Consider the following 21,775-nt stretch of genomic DNA (forward strand, 5'->3'; position numbering starts at 1 on the left):
CGTTGAGCCTCATGACCCCTGCTTAGGAATTCAATAAGATCACAGCTGACTCTTTTCGGTCATTACCACTTCCTTCATCTAAACCCATGTCACTTCTTTGCCTCGGCATCTAAAAACTTTAAATTGAGATATCTCTTCCTTTGAACATGTCCTTAAATTGTAGGTTGGTGGATTAAACTCCTTGCCTACTGGGTCACTAGAAAAAGTAAACATTTTGGATGCTTCTCAGTGCTGGTTTTGAGGATCAGTTTGCATGCCTCGTCTGCAAGTAGTTGGAAAGGTTCTGTGTTTTATTGGGAAAGCATTGTGAGGCTTCTCATTAGTCTTCTGAAACATTGCTGTTTCGCTATCTATGGTACACAACCTTCTGAACAAAGGAAAATCGACACTTGCTTGCCCATCCATTCAGATGTTCCCCCCCAACCAATGATCTCACTCTTAAGGACTCTTTACATTGTTATTTCATGATCTCGTTATTTATTGTCATATATTTATGTTTGCATTTGCACAGTTTGTTGTCTTCTGCAGTCTGGTTGATCTTTCATTGATCCTGTGATAGTTACTATTCTATAGCATTGCTGAGTATGCCCAGGAAAAACCATGAATGTCATGGTTGTAAATGGTGACATATAGTGGTACTAGAAAGTTTGTGAACCCTGTAGGATTTTCTCTATTTCTGCTTTAATATTGCAGAATGTGATCAGATCTTCACGTAAGTCCTAAAACTAGATAGAGAACCCAATTAAATAAATAACACAAAAACATACTTATTCATTCATTTATTGAGAAAAATGATCCAATATTACATGTATTAGTTGGAAGAAGTATGTGAACCTCTGGGGTAATACCTTCTACAAAAGCTATTTGGAATCAGGTATTACAATCAATGAGGTGAGATCAGAGGTGTAGGCTGTAGCGGTGCCCTGCCCAATAAAAAAACGCACACAAAGTCAGGTTACTGACAGCCTGCTCTTTTCAAGAAAGATCTGTTTATGTGCACTAAGCCTCAATCAAAACAACTTTCAGATGACCTTAGAAGAAGAATTGTAGAGATGCAGGAAGTTGAAAAAAGCTACCAAAGCATTTCGAAAGACTTGAGTGTTCATCAGTCCACAGTGAGGGAAATTGTCTACAAATGGAGGAAACTCAGTACTGTTGCTACTCTCCCTAGGAGTGGGCATCCTACAAAGATCACATCAGAGCACAACGTGCAATGATGAAGCAGGTGGAAAAAGAACCCAAGGGTAAAAGCAAAATCTCTAGAACTTGCTAATGTCTGTGTTCATGTATCCACGATAAGAAAAACATAGAACATGGAAGGACACCACAGAGGAAACCACTGTTCTCCAAAAACAAAAAAAATTGCTGCACATCTCAAGTTTGCAAAAGACCACCTGGATGTTCTACAACGCTTCTAGGACAATGTTCTGTAGACAGATGAGACAAAAGTTGAACTTTTTGGAAGAAATGCACATTGCTATGTTTGGAGAAAAAAGGGCACTGTACACCAACATCAAAATATCTTCCCAACTGTGAAGCATTGTGGAAGGAGCATCACGGTTTTGGGCTGCTTTGCTGCCTCAGGGCCTAGACAGCTTGCAATTGTTGAGGGAACAATGAAATCAAAATTGTATCAAGATATTTTACAGGAGAATGTCAGGGTAGCAGTCCATCACCTGAAGCTTAATAAGATGATGGATAATGCAACAAGACAATGATCCGAAAGACAAGAGTAAATCAACAACAGAATGGTTTAAAAAGAAGAAAATTTGTGTTTTGGGATGGCCAAGTCAAAGTCCTGACCTTAATCCTATAGAAATGTTGTGGAAGGACCTGAAGCAAGCAGTTTATGCATCAACATCCCAGAATTAAAGCAGTTTTGTAAGGAGAAATGGCCTGAAGGTCCTCTAAGCCAATGTGCAGGACTGATCAAGAGTTACTGGAAATGTTCAGCTGAAGTTATTGCTGTACAAGGGAGTCAGACCAGTTATTGAAAACAAAGGTTTGCATACTTTTTCCAACAAATACATGTAATGTCAGATCATTTTTCTCAATAAATAAATGAACAAGTATAATTGGTTTCTTTTTATATGGTTTTAGGACTTGCATGAAGATCTGATCACATTTTAGGTCGTATTTATGCAGAAATAGAGAAAATTCTACAGGGTTCACTCACTAACTTTCTAGTACCACTGTATATGCACTTTGATAATAAAATTTAGTTTGATTTATAGATGGACAAGACCTGTAATTCTGTATGGCAGACTCAATATCAGAACTGGTGAAATGGTCCAGTTGGCATTACATTTTACTTGCCTTTGGGAGTGTCTGTCTTTTTCTCAACCTCTTTGGCATTCAAACCATGCTAACTCATCCTGGGATACAGTTCTATGGACTCTGGGCACCTCACCCTCATGACAATACATGAGATTCTGCCAATGCTGGAAATCTGGAGTAACACACACACAATACTGGAGGAACTCAACAGGTCAAGCAGCATCTGTGGAAAGGAATGGAGTCAATGTTCTCAGTGCCCGAATTCTTGCTTGTGTAAGTATAAGGACTGAATGCAGTGACCGGGTGTGTACAGCATCATTAGAGTGACACACAGAACGTGCTAGAGGAACTCAGCTGGTCAGGCAGCAACTATGGAAAGGAATAAAGACTTGACGTTTTGGGCACTGAAAACATTGGGATGAAAACACAGGGACGTCCTGCCTCGTCCCTGTGCCGAAGACGCCGCGCCCCAGCGGCCTCAATGACTACAGACCGGTGGCATTGACCTCCCACATCATGAAGACCCTGGAGAGACTTGTTCTGGAGCTGCTCCGGCCTATGTTCAGGCCACACTTAGATCCCTTCCAGTTCGCCTACCAGTCCCGACTAGGAGTTGAGGATGCCATCGTCTACCTGCTGAACCGTGTCTACGCCCACCTGGACAAGCCAGTGAGCACTGTGAGGGTCATGGTTTTTGACTTCTCCAGTATGTTTAACACCATCAGCCCTGCTCTGCTGGGGGAGAAGCCGACAGCGATGCAGGTGGATGCTTCCCTGGTATCATAGATTCTTGATTACCTGACTGGCAGACCACAGTATGTGTGCTTGCAACACGGTGTGTCCGACAGAGCGATTAGCAGCACTGGGGCTCGACAGGGGACTGTCTTGTCTCCCTTTCTCTTCACCATTTACACCTCGGACTTCAACTACTGTACAGAGTCTTGTCATCTTCAGAAGTTTTCGGATGACTCTGCCATAGTTGGATGCATCAGCAAGGGAGATGAGGCTGAGTGCAGGGCTACAGTAGGAAACTTTGTCACATGGTGTGAGCAGAATTATCTGCAGCTTAATGTGAAAAAGACTAAGGAGCTGGTGGTAGACCTGAGGAGAGCTAAGGTATCGGTGACCCCTGTTTCCATCCAGGGGGTCAGTGTGGACATGGTGGAGGATTATAAATACCTGGGGATACGAATTGACAATATACTGGACTGGTCAAAGAACACTGAGGCCGTCTACAAGAAGGTTCAGAGCCATCTCTATTTCCTGAGGAGACTGAGGTCCTTTAACATCTGCCGGACGATGCTGAGGATGTTCTATGAGTCTGTGGTGGCCAGTGCTATCATGTTTGCTGTTGTGTGCTGGGGCAGCAGGCTGAGGGTAGCAGACACCAACAGAATCAACAAACTCATTCGTAAGGCCAGTGATGTTGTGGGGATGGAACTGGACTCTCTCACAGTGGTGTCTGAAAAGAGGATGCTGTCTAAGTTGCATGCCATCTTGGTCAATGTCTCCCATCCACTACATAATGTACTGGGTGGGCACAGGAGTACATTCAGCCAGAGACTCATTCCACCGAGATGCAGCACAGAGCGTCATAGGAAGTCATTCCTGCCTGTGGCCATCAAACTTCACAACTCCTCCCTTGGAGGGTCAGACACCCTGAGCCAATAGGCTGGTCCTGGATTTATTTCATAATTTACTGGCATAATTTACATATTACTATTTAACTGTTTAAGGTTCTATTACTATTTAGTATTTATGGTGCAACTGTAACGAAAACCAATTTCCCCTGGGATTAATAAAGTATGGCTATGACATTGACTGCATTCCTTTCCACAAATGCTGCTTGACCTGTTGAGTTCCTCCAGCATTTTGAGTGTGTTACTCCAGATTTCCAGCATCAGCGGAATCTCTTGTGTTTTGTCATGAGGGTGAGGTGCCCAGAGTCCATAGAACTGTATCCCAGGATGAGTCAGCATGGTTTGAATGCCAAAAAGGTAAAAAAAAAAGAAGGCAGACACTCCCGACGGCAAGTAAAATGTAATGCCAACCGGACCTTTTTAAAGTATCCATTCAAAATCCAGTCCCAGACCAGCTGTCAGCTGTGGCAGGCCTTAGAGGTTAGAAAACTAAGTCAGACAGCATTGCTGTCCCTTTTTGATTGAGCTTAATGCACTTCATAGTAGAACTAGGGGACACTGCCTCAAGATTCAGGGGAGAAGATTTAGGATGGAGATGAGGAGAAATTGTTTTTTCCAGAGAGTGATGAATCTGTGGAATTCTCTGCCCAGGGAAGCAGTTGAGGCTTCTTCACTAAATATCTTTCTTTACATAGTAGGGGAATTAAGGGTTATGGAGAATAGACAGGTAGATGGAGCTGAGTTTACGGACAGATCAGCCATGATCTTATTGAATGGCGGGGCAGGCTCGATGGGCTGTACCATCTATCTATGGCTTGGGTGCCTAAGACATTTGCACAGTACTGTAGTAATTTTATGTATTACACTGTACTAAAAAGACAGCAAATTTCATGACACGCGTGATAAACCTGATTCTGATATGGGTGTCTGTTGTGGACTGAGAGTAGGAACGGGGGCGGGGAGTGGGAAGAAGCAGAGAGACATTCTGAAATGATCAGTGAACCAATTGCTTGGAATCCAACGACCTTGCCTGGTGTTTCAGGGCCGGATGTGTCTGTACGTCTGCCACCCTCTGCACTGGCACTCATCCTCAGCCACCTGTCCCCACACCCCTCCTGTGGCGCTCTACCCTCGCCATTCCCAACATCCTTTGCTCCCACCAGATTTACGAACTCACCGTCTGCTCCACATTGGCAATACTGTTTTTCCTCTCTATATTTACCAGAGCTTTGAGAAAAAAAATCTCCGTGTGGATTTTATTTTTGAACTTCCAGTTTTTTTATTGCATGTTTTTTGTCCGGCATCCTTTGCTCTCACTGGGTTTACAGACTCACTCTCTGCTTCACGTTGACAAGTACAGTACTGTGCAAATGTCTTAAGCATCCTATCTATCTGGTTTTGCACAGAACTGTAGTTCTGTCTGAAGTAACTCAATAGAAAATGTGAGGCTCCCTTTCTGTGTACAAGACCCAGGTTAAGAGTGTGATGGAATGCTCTCTGCTTGGCTGGCTGTATGCAGCTTTGACAGTGGTTAACAGGCTCGGCTCCATGCAGGGCAAAGCAGCTGACTTGGGACCTCAGCTTCCGAATTAAACTCTGGTGCTCTGGAGCTGCAGTGAGCACGATCTGAAAAAAGTGTGGTGAACGACAGGCTGCAAAGAACAGCAACCGACACCAAACCACCTACCCGGTCCAGGAACCCCTACCGCCATGACAGATGAGGAAGTGGGCACTAATTCCTGCGAGTCACGCCCTGTCTTGTGAAAGTTGTCGCGCGCTTCATCATCGTCATCACTGGGCCTAAAGCCTGGAATTCCCTTTCCAACGGCATTGTGGGAGTTCCTGCATCGGATGGGCTGCAGTGGTTCAAAGGGCAGGTCGCCACTGCCCCCTTAAGGACAGGTGGGGCTGGCAGTAGTGCTGAGGTACGCACAGATCCTGACAAACAAGTACAGGAAGAGATTACTGTGAAACAGATTGCACTGAACTTCAGAGGGAAATCATTTCCTCCATTGCCATTTCCTCTCCTGTCTCCTGCTATTAACCCACATCACAGGGTTACATACTGTTCCGATTTTACAAATCTCATCATGGGAAGCATTATTAGATGCCTTCTGGATGTCTGTATAGGCTAATCATCTCCTTAAAGATACCAATAGATTAGTGTTAGAAATTAATACTTGCTTTCTTTGATCATCTCATCCTTGTCTAAATGCTTAGTCACCTCCTGTGATAAATACCAGTAACTTTCCCATGTAATGTGCAGTTACCAGTTAACTCACCAGCCATTTGACCCCATTTACTGAGGTCATTTCATTCCTCATTCCTTGAAATTTCCCATTCTTGAATATAAACCCTTGTTACGTCACTGTTGTATATTGACTTATTTTTACTAATTCCAACTAATTTACTAAATTTGGTTTGGCTTGTTGTTCATTATTAAGTCCTGCTCTCCTGTTGGATTATAAGTGTCTGACTCAATCAAGCACTTTGCTTGAGCACTTTCTAGAAAGAATTGCCTTTGCGAAGCTGTTTTTCCACATACTGTGAAAAATAAAATCTTTTACAGAAGGCCCATTGTTTTTGCAGTGTTGTCTCCTCAGACGTGTGCATGTTCACATCCTCTCAGTGCAGCATTTGTTGGGAAGATTGTGTTGGATTATGCAGTTGTCCCCCCATGCACCAACACACAGTTTCATAACCTTCACAGCTGTGACTCTCTCTACCACCTCAGGGCTGTGAAGTGGAGCAGGCCTGAAACACCAACAAGGCCTTGAGCAACACAACCTAAGGCCCTGTCCACAAAATCTGATGGCTTGTACAGTGAAATCAATGAAACTAACATACCTAAAATATTGAAAAGTCAGAAAAAAACAATTAACTGATTAATCAAACTAAAATCAACTAAAAACTAAAATACAAAGTCAATCTACTTACATTGCTGTATATTTTTTAATGGAAGTTCATCTGAGTGAGACCACATTGGATATGACTGTTGAGGTATATCCACCTCTTCAGCATAGCCCATTATGGAGCTCCCTCAGATTCAGTGCTGAGTCCAGGGATGGTGCAAGAGGTCAGAAGCACTCTCTGTGCTGTACTGTGGACAGCATGGAGGTCCAGAAGGTCCTATCAGCCACTAGCTAGTTCCCTCTGTTGATGACTCTTATCTGAGCCCTATCCTTTGTTTTCCCTTAGCCTTACAAAGATGTTTACAAAGTATTTTTGCTCAGATTGTTCACGCCTTTGCAATTATATCTTGATTTATTATTCATAGAACTTCTTGAATTTTCCTGTCCTTTCCAAAAACTCTGTAACCTTAGGATATTTAGGTTCCTGTCATGCTTCACTTGTCAGCTTTCCAGAATGGATCAAAGTCAAAGTATTTATTATCGAAGTATGTATACCTGGGGATGCATCTTCTTGCAGGCAGCCACAAAACAAAGAAATTCAATAGTATCCATTGAAACCTCCACAGAACAAGACCATCAAACACCCAATATGCAAAAAACACAAATCATGCAAACAATAACAATCAGTAAACACAGAACATGAGCCGCAGAGTCCTTGAAAGTGTGTCCACAGCCACAGAGCCAGGTCGGCGCTAAGTACTGATGACTACAGGCCACAGCCACAGAGTCAGTTCAGCGCTAAGGCGAGTATCGATGGCTGCAGGCCACAGCTGCAGAGTACGTTCAGCGCTGAGGCAAGTACCAATGGCTGCAGGCCACAGCCGCAGAGCCAGTTCATCGCTATAAAGGGAAATTACAAGATGGCGAATCTGCTTTTGAGATTGATCTGTCAGTTAATAAGATTTTGTGATCATCATTGTGCCTTAATTCCATATCTGACAAATTCCCATGAAACTGAAGTTGTGCTTTTAACTTGCTGTTGTGTTGCTTCTTATCCCATGAATATTATTACCACTTGCCCTGAGTTCTTGACTTGCCCTTTGGATCTTCATTGGAGAAGATGAGCAAAGCTCATCGTTTAGAACTGAAATGTTCTGTTTACAGAGAGAGAAGTTTGGGAGCAGGCTGTCCAATGTCCCTCTCAATAAGGTGATTGTACAAGATGATGGTGAGGCTACATTTGGAATATTTTGTTCAGTTTTGGTCACCCTGTTATAGGAAATATGCTGTTAAGCTGGAAAAGATTTACGAGGATGTTGCCAAGACTGAATTATAGAAACAGGTTGAGCTTTATTCAAGGTGTCCTTACTCAGGTGTCTTGACTTGACTTTACTCAGGTGGAGCCTAGGAGAGTGAGGAGTGATGTGAGGTGTATAAGATGAAGTGCATAGATACGGTGAATGTGCATATTCTTCTTCCCAGGGTTGGGTAATCAAAAACTTGAGGGCATAGATTTAAAGTGAGAGGGGAAGATTTAATAGGAACCTGCCTTTTCACCCAGAAAGTGGTCTTTATGTGGAATGAGTTGCCAGAGGAAGTGGTTCAGGCAGGTACATAAACAACTTGTAAAAAAAAAACTTGGACAGCTGTTCCTGTGCTGTATGACTTTAAGGAAGAGTCTGTAGCCTTGTAGGAACGAAAACCACATTATAGTCCAACTTGCATTATGATTCAGTCATTTGAATTGGATGGAAGTAAACGAAATGAAAATAAATGAAATTAAATGAAGTCACAAAATTGTTGCAAATAAAATTCATACCTATAATGCCCGTTAACTGCATTTATCAATGTCATCGGATTAAACCAACATTCAAATTTCCATCTAAAAGTTAATAGTGTCTGAAATGTTCTCATTAGTTAGATTGCTTTGTGTTATTGCCCGTTACACCATCTCCCATCTGGATCCTCACAGTGGGAATCAAACTTGCTTTGGCAACTTTCTTAGAATTACTTCTGGATGTGGCTTCTTTGACAAGGCCTGTATTCATTTGTTCTTGGGGAAAATGGAAGCAAGCTGCCTTCGTAACCATTGCAGCCGCTGAAGCTGGATGGAGTGGGGAAGGAAGGAGGAAGGGATGATGAGAATGGTTGCCGAGGTAAAAAGAGATGAAGGCAGTTAAGAGAAGATTGGACAGAGAAAAGGAGATGAGGGTAGGCAGTATATACCAGATTGAGTCTCTGTTTTTCAAGCAGTGTGCAGCGAACATAATCTCTAATCATCCTAGCCTTCCTTACCATTGGATCAAGATATCACCGGGTCATATCCATGGGGTAGCTGGTGTGCAATAGCTTCCCTCATTTAAAAAGAACTGCACTTTCTCCTTAAACAACAGGAATTCTGCAGATGCTGGAAATTCAAGCAACACACATAAAAGTTGCTGGTGAACGCAGCAGGCCAACTGGAAATTCAAGCAACATACATACTGTGTTCACCAGCAACTTCTATGTGTGTTGCACTTTCTCCTTTATGAGCTGGTAGGAATGATAAAAATTGCCTTGACTTTTCCCAGAAATCTCAAGATGATGACTTTTTGTTTGAAGAGATGCCCTGTATTCATGTACAATTTGGTGTGTCTGGGCAAACAGAATTAAATTTCACCACCCTCGGTTGCAAAACAAAACTTGTATTGAATTGACTTTATTTCTTTAATCCTTCTCATACATGACGAGTAGAAATCTTTACATTATGTCTCCATCTGAATGTGCAAAGTATAGTAATTTGTAATAAATAGTATGTGCAATAAGATGTATGACAGAACAGTTTAGAAACACAGTTGTATCAGCTTGAATTAATCAGGCTGACGGCCTGGTGGAAGAGGCTGTCCCGGACGGAGCCTGTTGGTCCTGGCTTTTATACTGTGATACTGTTTCCTAGATGCTAACAGCTGGAACAGTTTGTGGTTGGGGTGACTTGGGTGTCCAATGATCCTTTGGGCTGTAAATGTCCTGAATAGCGGGAAGCTCATTCTACAAATCTGTATTTATTATCTATTCGTAAATACGAGTCAGCTACATTATTGGGTTAGGTGTTACAGATAAGTCAAATCAGTAAGGATGATAGTTTTCCATTACTGAGTCAGAAGTCACAGATGGACCAAACCAATAAGATTTCCTTACAATTAAACCACTGATTCAATGTAAAAACCACTCTGATTCACCAATATGTCTTGAGATAGTTTATTGACAGCGTTATTGAGACCAATCTTTCATTTCAGATTTATTTAATTACTTGATCATAAATAGCTCACATATTAGAAGAGAAGAATTTGAGGTCTTTTAATGTCATTCACCTCATGCAGATCTAGTGAGGCTCTTGATGTCCTCCACATCCAAAGCTCTGCTACCCAGTAATGTCCAGATATCTTCTCAGGTCTACAAACAATTGCACATGGGCTTAGATGAGATGTGTCACCCATGACACCTCAGAGAGGTTGATAGGTGTGCTTTCCCAGTGAGGAGTGTTTTGTTTGTACAGATCTTCATGGTTTATTTAGTAGTTTAATTGTTGGTTTGGTTATTTCCAGATAGTATATCCATGGTCGCAGCATCTGTTTCCAACATCGTCTCTCAAACCAAGATCTTGCCCAAAACCTTAGGCCTAGCAAACGTGAATGTTGCACCCCAAATGGTGAGTACTGAACAGCCTTCGGTGGATTTTTGACTCTTTCAGTCATCTACTTGCAAGATATAACCGTAATAAAATATGCTCGTGTTCGTCTTCAACTGCATTGTCAGGAAAGAATGTATTCCACTGTGGTGCAAAATGCTGCATATTTTCTGCCTTTCTTTTCAAACGGTAGTACAAGAGGAAACTAGATTATTTGACTCCCCAGACAGAGAGACTTTGCTAAGTATTTATACCATCTGTGAGACCCACGAAAAGTACCATATGACACAGAAAAGAGAGGAGCTAAGACTTGGGGAAACGTAGATGAGCACAAAATGCTGGAGGAACTGGCAGATAAGGCAGCATCTATGGAGAGAAATAAACAGCTGACAATTAGGGCCTAGACCTTTTTCATCAGGCCTGTTGATGAGAAAAAAACTTCTATTACAAAATAGATAACCTGCTAGTATGTTCAAAAAATTACGCACATATAGATTCTGACAAGTGCATTGATGATCAGCCTGTCACCACTGAAGCAAACTTTGCAGGTTAATTTAATGCAAAATTCTGCTTTCGCTTACAGAGTCAGATTCAGTCACTATTGTGCCCTCTACTTCACAAAGGCACATGATCTGCTGCTGAGGTTACATGGAAATCGTTGGCTGTGATCAGTCAGAAACACAAGAACGTAAGAAATATGTGAATGATGAGGCCACCTGGCTCTTTGAGTCTGTTCCACTCTTTTAAGATCATCTCCCCTGCCCCATTTTCCAGTGCTATCTTTAATGTTCAAAAACAGACTGATCTGTGCAGCCAACCGGCCATCTGGAATAAATAATTCCAAAAGTTTTCATCCTACTGGGTGAAGACATTTCGGCTCATCTCATTCCCATATAGTATCCCCCTTAGATTTAATTGTCGTTTGATTGATGTAGCTGAAGTTCAGAATTTCCCCAACAGGTGGCAGCAAAACATCTTGCAGATATTTACCAGCAATTTGTCTTGATGCAGATGTTGAGCAGAGTTTTGCTTTGAGCTGTTGTGACACTTTGGTCACTTCATTATATTTTTGTAGCGATTGCTGGAAAGGCTTGATGATTACCTGGATTTAATAAATTTCGTTAAAGATTGCATTTAACTTTTACCTGAATGATAAATTAATATTTTATGCTTCAGACCTAAAATTAAATTCCTACCAGCATTGGATTGAGAATTGTGCCAAGACGTAATGCTGAGGAGGCCCACTACTTTCTGCAAATCTTTGCAGAAGGTGCAAAGATCTGAGTGAGGCTTTTGGCTGTGAGACATGCAGATGCTGATGAAGAACAAGGAAATACCTTCTTAGGTGATGCTTCCAGGATTGTAACCAAGCTATAAAGCTTTTTTTGTATTTCACAAAGCAATGTGTTTCATTCTGGCTCTTCCGATTTCACACTGTCTCATGCTATCTCACTTGCTTAAATTATTTTCTTGGGCTACAGAAGCCATCAAAATGGCAACCAAGGCAGACTTGTGTTATTAGAAGCTGGTTATTAAGGAAATGACAACTTTAATAGAAAATGATTGACATACCACTTGTTCTGCTTAATACTGTGTTTCTATGAGAAAGTGCTGCTGTTCTTCTCTGCTCTGTTTAAAATCATCAAGTTTTAACACTGAGGAATTGTAGTAACACAAACATGACTTCATAATACCGGAGAATGCTTTAGCAGATGTTAAATATACTCTATAAATATCCTTTAGTCCTAGTCATAGTCATACTTCATTGATCCCGGGGGAAACTAGTTTTCGTTACAGTTGCACCATAAATAATAAATAGTCATAGAACCATAAATAGTTAAATAGTAATATGTAAATTATGCCAGTAAATTATGAAATAAGTCCAGGACCAGCCTATTGGCTCAGGGTGTCTGACCCTCCAAGGGAGGAGTTGTAAAGTTTGATGGCCACAGGCAGGAATGACTTCCTATGATGCTCTGTGCTGCATCTCGGTAGAATGAGTCTCTGGCTGAATGTACTCCTGTGCCCACCCAGTACATTATGTAGTGGATGGCAGACATTGACCAAGATGGCATGCAACTTAGACAGCATTTTCTTTGCATTGTACAATACATCTTTTTCCCCTTTTGGCATTAAGTATGCTCAAAGCTATCTTGTGGGAAAACGATATGTCTACCTTAACTTGAATCGCAATAATTGAATTAAGTTCTTGAGTCTTTAATTAGAGTTTACGGAATATAGCTATAACTCTCCTAAATTCAAGATTCAAAAGTAGAGTTCAGGGTTTAAAAAACAGAGCTTCGCGGCAGTTTACTCTGATTTGGACAATCAAAGTCAGGGCTGTGTAATAAGTGCTACCTTTTAATCAGGAAGGTGATCGAGATTTTGCAGGCAGAGTTTTGTGGCAGTTTCTCTGAGTTGAGGAGCGACCAATCAGTAAGAGGGATTCATTAGAAAGGACCAATAAAAATAGCTCACCAGGCTGCGAGGAAACGATATGAGTCAGCTGCACCTTTCCTCATTCCCTGTCATGCACTGTTGAACTTGAACATAGGGCTGCCAACTGTCCCGTATTTGCTGGGACATCCCGTATATTGGGCTAAATTGGTTTGTCCCATACGGGACCGCCCTTGTCCCGTATTTCCCCCGCTAAGGTAGAGCATTCCTATGAAACCTTTCGTGCCAAAATGGCGTAAAGCGAAGAAGCAATTACCATTAATTTATATGGGAAAATTTTTGAGCATTCCCAGACCCAAAAAATAACCTACCAAATCATACCAAATAACACATAAAACCTAAAGTAACACTAACATATAGTAAAAGCAGGAATGATATGATAAATACACAGCCTATATAAAGTAGAAATAATGTATGTACAGTATAGTTGGGAAGATTAAGCCAAAACTGATTTGTGGGGAAAAAATCGGCACGTACGCACATGCGCACATCTCGCATGCGCACACAGGTGCCCGCGCAAGTCTTCATGATCATGGTAGTCTTTCTCAGGGTAAACCCAAGTGTCTCGTATTTGACTGCTACTTTTGTCCCTTATTTGGGAGTGAGAAAGTTGGCAACCCTAACTGTAAAAGACATGTTGAGGTGAGTTTACCCTACTTGAACACCACCCCTGGGCGGCCGGTCCACAAGAATATTGTCAATGTTAAACCAGTCTGCGCTGCAAAAAAGGGTTGGGGACCCTTGTTGTAAGTTACTCTCTGCTCTTACTTGTTCATTCCTTATCTGTTAGGGTATAGTAGCTTAGTGCGAATGACTCCAGGAGCAGAGTGTTGTACCGTGTGTGGGATATGGGAGGTCTGGGAGACCTCCAGTCTCTCTGATAAACACATCTGCACCAGGTGCACCGAGTTGCAGCTCGATGATCTTCGACTTGTATGGGAGAATGAGGAGATGATAGAAGCAACCGGGAGGTAGTCACCCCTAGCTTACAGGAAACAGATAACTAGGTGACTGTCAGAAGCAGGAGAGGAAATACACAGCCAGTGCAAAGTGTGCCTGTGACCGTTCCTCTTATACGACTTTAAATACGACCTACCGGGGGGAGCCACAGTGACTGGGTCTCTGACACTGAGTCTGGTGTTGTGGATCAGAAGAACAGAGAGGTGACGAGGACTGCGGTGTCGATAGGAGATTCCTTAGTCAGAGGAACAGAGACGAGGTTCTATGGGAGCGGTAGAGACACCCGGATGGTATGTTGCCTCCCTGGTGCCAGGACCTGGGATGTCTCAGATGGGTCTCTGGCTTTCTCAAGGGTGAGGATGACTGGCCAGAACTCATGGTACGTAATGGCACTGATGACATGGGTAGACAAGGTCAGGAGGTGCTGAAGAGAGATTTTAGGGAGCTAGGTGCAGTAGAAAGTTGAGAAGCAGGAGCTCCGAAGTAGTAATCTTTTGACTGCTGCCTGTTCCATGTGCCAGTGAGGGTAGGAATAGGATGATTTGGTAGGTGAATGCGTGGCTAATGAACTGGTGCAGGGACAGGGGTTCAGATTCACGGATCATTGGGATCTCTTCTGGGGAAGGTGCGATGGGGGTCCAATATCCTTGTGGGCAGGTTGGCTAGAGTTGTTGGAATGGGTTTAAACTAATTTGGCAGGGAGATGGGAATCAGAATGATAGTGCTGAAGATGAAGTAGTTGGGTTACAAACAGAGGCTGTGTGTAGTGAGACCCCTAGCAATTTGGAGTCAGTAGGATGAGTTGCAATGGAAAAGGACAACAGAATCGAGAAGGACAAATACAGGACTAAAGGTATTATATTTAGATATGCACAGTATACAGAATAAGGTAGATGAATTTGTAGCACAGTTACAGATTGGCATGAACAATGTTGTAGGCATCACTGAATCATGGCTGAAAGAAGATTATAGCTGGGAGCTTAATGTCCAAGGAAACACCTTGTATCAAAAGGACAGGCAGGAAGGCAGAGGAGGTGGCATGGCTCTGTTGGTAAAAAAAAATGAAATCAAATAATTAGAAAGAGGTGACGTAAGGCCAGAAGGTGTTGAATCATTGTGGATAGTGCTAAGGAATTGCAAGGGTGAAAAGACCCTGATGGGAGTTGTATACAGAGCCCCAAACAGCAGTAAGGATGTGGTCTACAAATTACAACAGGAGATAGAAACTGCATGCCAAAAGGAAAATGTTACAATAGTCATGGGGGATTTCAGTATGCGGGTAGATTGGGAAAATCAGATTGGTTGCTGGATTCCAAGAGAGGGGATTTCCAGAATGCTTAAGAGCTGGCTTTTTAGAGCAGCTCATGGTTGAGCCCACTCGGGGATCCGCTATTCTGGATTGGGTGTTATGCTATGAACTGGAGTTGTTTAGTAAGCTCAAGGTAAAAGAACCCTTAGGGATAAGTGATCATAATATGATTAAATTCGGCCTGCAGTTTGGAGAAAGGAAGAAGTCAGATGTATCAGTATTACAGTGGAGTAAAGGGAATTATAGAGGCTTGAGAGAGGAATTGGTCAGAATTGATTGGAAAAGAACACTGGCAGGGATGACGACACAGCACAGGATATATACAACCAAAAGATGAAGAAGTATTCTACAGGCAAGATGACACTAGCATGGTTAACAAGAGAAGTTAAAGCCAACATAAAAGTCAAAGAGAGGGCATATAATAGAGCAAACATTTGTGGGAAGTTAGAGGACTGGGAAGCTTTTAAAAACCAACAGGAGGCAACAAAAAAACAGTCATTAAGAAGGTAAAGATGGAATGTGAAATTAAGCTAGCCAACAATATTAAAGAGGATACCAAAAGTTTCTTCAGATACATAAAATGTAAAAGAGAGGTGAGAGTGGATATCGGACTGCTAGAAAATGATGCTGGAGAGGTAGTATGGGAGACAGCTAAATAGCGGATGAACTGAATAAGTATTTTGCATCAGTCTTCACTGTGGAAGACACTAACAGTGTGGTGGAATTTCAAGGTGTCAGGGGTCATGAAGTGTGTGTAATTACCATTACTAAAGAGAAGATTTTGGGAAACCGAAGGTAGATAAGTTACAAGAACCAGTTGGTGCATACTTCAGGGTTCTGAAAGAGGTGGCTAAAGAGATTGCGGAGGCATTAGTGATGATCTTTCAAGAATCATTGGTATGGTTCCGGAAGACTGTAAAATTGCAAATGTCATTCAACTCTTCAAGAAGGGAAAGAAGCAGAAGAAAGGAAATTATATGCCAGTTAGTCTGACCTCAGTGGTTGAGAAGATGTTGGAGTCGATTGCTGAGGATGTGGTTTTGATGTACTTGGAGGCACATGATAAAATAGGCTGTAGTCAGCATGGTTTCCTGAAGGTAAAATCTGGCCTGACAAATCTATTGGATAGAGAATCAGTTGATGTTGTGTACTTGGGTTTTCAGAAGGCCTTTGACAAGGTGCCACACTTGAGGTTACTTAACAAGCTACGAGCCCTGGTATTAAGGAAATGTTCTAGCATGGATAAAGCAGTGGCTTATTGGCAGGAGGTAAAGAGTGGGAATAAAGGGAGTCTTTTCTGGTTGGCTGCCGGTGACTAGTAGTGTTCCAGAGTGGTTTGTGTTGGGACCTATTCTTTTTACGTTATATGTCAATGATTTGGATGATAGAATTAATGGCTTTGTTGCAAAGTTTGCAGACGCTATGCAGAAGGGCAGTTAGTTTTGAGGAGGTAGTGAAGGTTACAGAAAGACTTAGACAGATTAGGAGAATGGGCAAAGAAGTGGCAGATGGAATACAATATTGGGAAGTGTATGGTTATGCATTTGGGTCGAAGAAATGAAAGGGTTGTCTGTTTTCTAAGTGGAGAGGAAATACAAAAATCGGAGGTGCAAAAGGACTTGAGAATCCTTGTGCAAGATTCCCTAAAGGTTAATTTGTAGATTGAATCTGTGGTAAGGAAGGCAAATGCGATGTTAGCATTCATTTCAAGAGGATTAGAATATAAAAGCAGGGATGTAATGTTGAGACTTTATAAAGCCCTGATGTGGCCTCCCTTGGAGTATTGTGAGCAGTTTTGTGCCTCTTATCTTTGAAAGGATGTGCTGAAACTGGAGAGGGTTCAGAGGAGAATCACAAAAATATTTCCAGGATTGAATGGCTTATCATATGAAGAGCGTTTGATGGCTCTGGGCCTGTATTCACTAGAATTCAGAAGGGTGAATGTGACCCAATTGAAACCTATCGAATGGTGAAAGGCCTTGATAGATTGCCACAGGCAGCTGTGGATGCCAAATGTTTATGTATATCTAAGGCAGAGGTTGATAAATTCTTGATTGGTCAGGGCACGAAAGGATAAGGGGAGAAGGCAGAAGATTGAGGCTGAGAGGAAAATTGGATCAGCCATAATGAAATGGTGAAGCAGACTCAAATGGCCTAATTCTGCTCCTATATTGTATGGTCTTATGGTCTAAACTCCTTTTGGAACTCTGGTATGAGCTGCTTTCGGAACGTACGTAAATAAGCAGCAAAGGTTGATCTCAGCACAAAAGTTAAAAGCTCCTTGATACAATGAGCTTAGTTTTGCCTGAAATGATGCTGCTCGTTAAGTTTTTTTTAAGGGTTAATCTGTGAACTAGTGAAATATCATCATGTTATTGCAGTAAGGTGATAGGATTTTATGATAGAAAATGCCATGACCCAATTGAAGAAAACTGTATATTTAAACAAGATTTGTGTCTTAATACAGCATTTAAATTGCCTGGAAAAGGTGCAGAAGCTAAGCAAATTCAGGTTCATTTGAGAGGTGGATAGGAGAATGGTCTATGAAAAATGGAAGGTAACGGATGAAAGAATTCAGATGTTTCCTCTATTGATTTTGCTGTTATCTGCATATGAGTTATATTGTGATTTGCAATGTGATGCCAAAATGGGTATGATTTCATCACTCTATCCTGTGAATATTTTTTTTCTAGTAGAACATTTTTTAAGAAAAGCAGGGACTGGTAATCTAAAATTTAAAAAAGTGGAAAATACTGCCAGTACTTAGCAGGTAAGGCCACTTCTATGGTAAGATAAACAGGTAACATTTCATGTAGAAGGAGATTAAAGTGTTAACTCTGTTTCTCTTCTCACAGACGCAGCCAAATCTACTGAGTATTTGCAGCCTTTTCTGTTTTTTTTATTACTTTTTCCAAGTATCTGTTTTAATTGATTTTTTAGTAAAATAAAAGTAATTGGGAGATTGCTGATTCGATTGCTGATTCAAGTGCAGATGCCTCTTAAACATACCCAATGACTTGGCCTTCACAGGCCTTGGAGCCACCTAGCTGTAAAATGTTTGTGAACTGTGCCAGAAATGAGGATGAATAGAACCTCAGCAACAAATTTCACAGATGCACCACCCTCAGGCTAAAGAAATTCCTCTTCAAATTTCAAATTAAATTTATTATCAAAGTAATAATTGATTCTTCAGTCCAACCATGATACTCATTTTCTTGAGCTCATACTCAATAAATTCATAATTGAAACAATGACAGACTGCACCAACTCAGGTGTTCTACCAGTGTGAAAAGACCACAAACTGCAAATGCAAAAAGAATAAGTAAGTAAATAAGCAATAAATATTGAGGATATGAGATGAAGAGTACTTGAAAATCAGTCCATAGGTTGTGGGAACATTTCAAACTTGGGGTGAGTGAAGTTATCCCCTCTGGTTCAGAAGAATTGATAACACCAAGGAATTTAAAGTTGATGACCCTCTCTGTGATTAAAGTTGATTCCCCTGACAAGGACTGGCTCATGGACCACCGGTTTCCTCCTCCTGAAGTCAATAATCAGTTATTTGGTCTTGTTGAGCAAGAATCACTCACTGAGCAACTCATCAGCTCAGTTTCGAAGAGACGCACCATTTTATTCTCAGTGCGCGTGCCCTCAGATACTACACTCTGCCATTAATGGAAGCATCTTCTCCACATTCACTCTAATCAAGCCTTTTAGCATCCGGTAGGTTTTAGTGAGATGCCACTCTCACTGAAATTGGGGATGTGGTTTGTTGTGTGTCTCCAGTCACTTCTGCATGTGTCTTTCTGTTGGAGGCCCACTGGACAATCAATCACTTAATGCTCACAGCAGTGACAGGCTTGTAGATCCTTTGCAGCAGAGAAATTTCTTTTGTGTGGTGGTTGAGCTCAAGCGTTTTTTTACTGTTTTCCTGCAAGGCCACTCATCTCAACTCAAGCTGTCAGTTTTTCTTTGGTGCTTTTTTCTCCTGAAGAGTTGATCTCAGATGCTGGTGTTTATGGGAACTGAATTGTTCTGCTGTTTTGTTCAAGTGAAATCATTTGATTTGGGTTTCAATGTTATTTACAGGCTGTGATGCAGCCAATCAGTATACTCTCCACACACCTATTCAAGGTTGTCGGAGTTTTAGATGTCATGCCGAATCTTCCCAATCTCCTGAAGAAGTAGAGGTGCTGGTGAGCTTCCTCCATCATTGGACTTGGGTGCTGGGCCCAGGACAGGTCCAGGGGTTCAGTGAAAACCGACCCGTACAGATCATTTCATTACATCAGCGCATTGAGGTGGTACAAGGGGAAAGCAATAATAGAATACAGAATGAAGTGTTAGAGATACAGAGAAAGTGCACTGCAGACAGACAATGAGGCGCAAGGTTCCAGGTAAATTTTATTATCAACGTACTTGTATGTCACCATGTACAACCCTGAGATTCATTATCTTGTGGGCAGTATCAACAAACCTGTAGAATAGTAACCATGACAGAATTAACAGAAGACAACAAAAAGAATAAAAAAACATAATAAATAAACAAACGCTAAATATTAAGAACATGAGATGAAGAGTCCTATTGATTGTGGGAACATTTCAATGTTGGGACAAGTGGAGTTGTTCCCTTCTGTTCAGGCGCCTGATTATCGAGGGGTAGTAACTGTTCCTGAACCTGGTGGTGCGAGTCCTGAGGCCCTTGTCCCTTCTTCCTGATGGCAGCAGCAAAAAGAGAGCACGTTTTGGATAGTGGGAGGTCCCTGGTGATCCTGCAGCAGTGTTTCATGTAGCTGTGCTCAATGGTAGGGAGAGCTTTACCTGTGATAACAAGGTAGATTGGGAGGTCAGGAGTACATTCTATCATAAAAGAATTATGTGTTTAATCATTTTACTACAGCAAGGCGAAGCTGTCTTTGAACCTGATGATACATGCTTTCAGGCTTTTGCCCAGGGGAGATGGGGAGTGGGGTGAGAAGAGGAAGTACCTGGTGTGGGAGGGGTCTTTGATTATTAGGCTTTTACCAAAGGCAGCGAGAAATGTGGATGCGTCCATAGAGGGGAAGCTGTTTCTCATGACGTGCTACCCTCTGTCGTCTCTTGCGGCAAATTGTACAATAAAATCAGGAATCTCACATTCACAGTGGTTCGTTTAATGGCTCACTGCAGTCACTAATTTAGATCTTGAATGCAAAGCAGTGCAGTCATGCCCAGCGCTGCGATTCTGTGCTGATAGTTTTTACATTTATAGCAGTAATTCCAGCGCAGTCCTCCCCCAGATTGCATAATATTCATTATCAGAATTGAATACATGTTGAAAGTAAAAGGCATTTCCAAATCTGAACCGTTGTGGTATTCTTGGTGCATCTTTTAAAGACTTGCTCCCGGTGCCACGTGTAATGTCACCTTGCTGGATAGGGTTGTTGAAGTGGACCATTTGGCTCCATTTTCTGCTCCTTCTCTGTTGATCAGCACAGCGCCATTTTAGGTAGGGAACTGATTCTTCAACTCGGCCTCTGTCAGCTCTGAGGCATAATGGAGTTGCAGACATGAGTACACTTCACAGGTATCATTCTAGTTTGCTGTGCATTGTTAATGTTGAAAACCGACAAGATGAGGAACTCTTACGAGTGTAGTGCTTTTGTGACTGAGTGCTGCCTGCAAGATTGGGGAAATTGTAAAATTATTTCTTTTGGACTCAACTGGATTTTGGATCCTCTACTTTATTTGTATATTGACAACTTTCTTTGTGGCTTCATTATTGATCTCCACAGTGCAACTTAAGTGTAAAGACGTGTTTATTACTGACCGGCATCTGTGAATGTTTGTGGTGGAAATGGTCTATGTTTTGTGGGCTTTGAGTTTGTGGTAAAAATAATTGAACCAAAGTTAAAAAGATAAACTAAGTCATAGACTGATAGAGCACTGATACAGGCCCTCAGATCCTAGAGTCCATGCCGTGCACAACACCTACCCAGCTAGTCCCAATTTCATGCATTTGGCCCAGATCCCTTTAAGCTCTGCCCCACCATGTACTTATCCAAGTCCTTCTTAATTGATCCTATTGTACGTACTTCAACCATTTATTTTGGCACGTTGTTCCATAAACTCACCACCCTCTGTGTGAAAAAGTTGCCCCTCAGGTCCCTTTTAAATCTTTCTTGCCTCACCCTACTTGAAACATTGCTGTAAGTTCGCCCCCTCATTCTTCTACATACATTCCAAGTAATAAAGACTTAGCCTGGCCAACCTCTCCCTATAACTCAGGCCTCCTAGTCTTGGCAACATGCTCTAAATCTTCTCTGCACACTTTCCAATTTAACCACATCTTACCTATAAAAGGGTGACCAAAACCGTACGCAGCACTCCCAGTGCGGTCTTTACAATGACTTACACAGCTGCAATATAATGTCCCAAAGCCTCTACTCGCTGTCCTAAGTGATGAAGGCCAATGTACTAAATCCCTTTTTTTTCCCCATCATCCTCACTGCCTGTGATGCCACCTGTCGGCAAGCTCTGCATTTACACAGGAACATAAAGTGGTAAGAAATAGGAAAAGGAGTCTGAAATCTGGTTCATCGAGCCTGCTTCGCCTTTAAATAAAGTCATGACT

General features: G+C 41.9%; 1 protein-coding gene across 11 annotated transcripts in view; it reads left to right on the top strand.

The window, feature by feature from the left end:
- LOC134345188 (transcription factor Dp-2-like) overlaps window positions 1-21,775 on the top strand; it is a 273,052-nt gene that overhangs the window by 150,639 nt on the left and 100,638 nt on the right. For 7 of the 11 annotated variants that reach the window (XM_063045426.1, XM_063045429.1, XM_063045431.1 and 4 more), the window contains one exon: window positions 10,354-10,457. The exons of 1 other annotated variant lie outside the window; for it this stretch is intronic. In XM_063045426.1, coding sequence (XP_062901496.1) covers window positions 10,354-10,457 — 104 coding nt within the window. The remainder of the gene's footprint in view (window positions 1-10,353; window positions 10,458-21,775) is intronic. 3 more of the 11 variants (XM_063045434.1, XM_063045432.1, XM_063045433.1) reach the window with 1 other exon arrangement.

Source organism: Mobula hypostoma, chromosome 4 (assembly GCF_963921235.1).
Source record: "Mobula hypostoma chromosome 4, sMobHyp1.1, whole genome shotgun sequence".
In the NCBI taxonomy this organism is placed as follows: Eukaryota; Metazoa; Chordata; class Chondrichthyes; order Myliobatiformes; family Myliobatidae; genus Mobula; species Mobula hypostoma.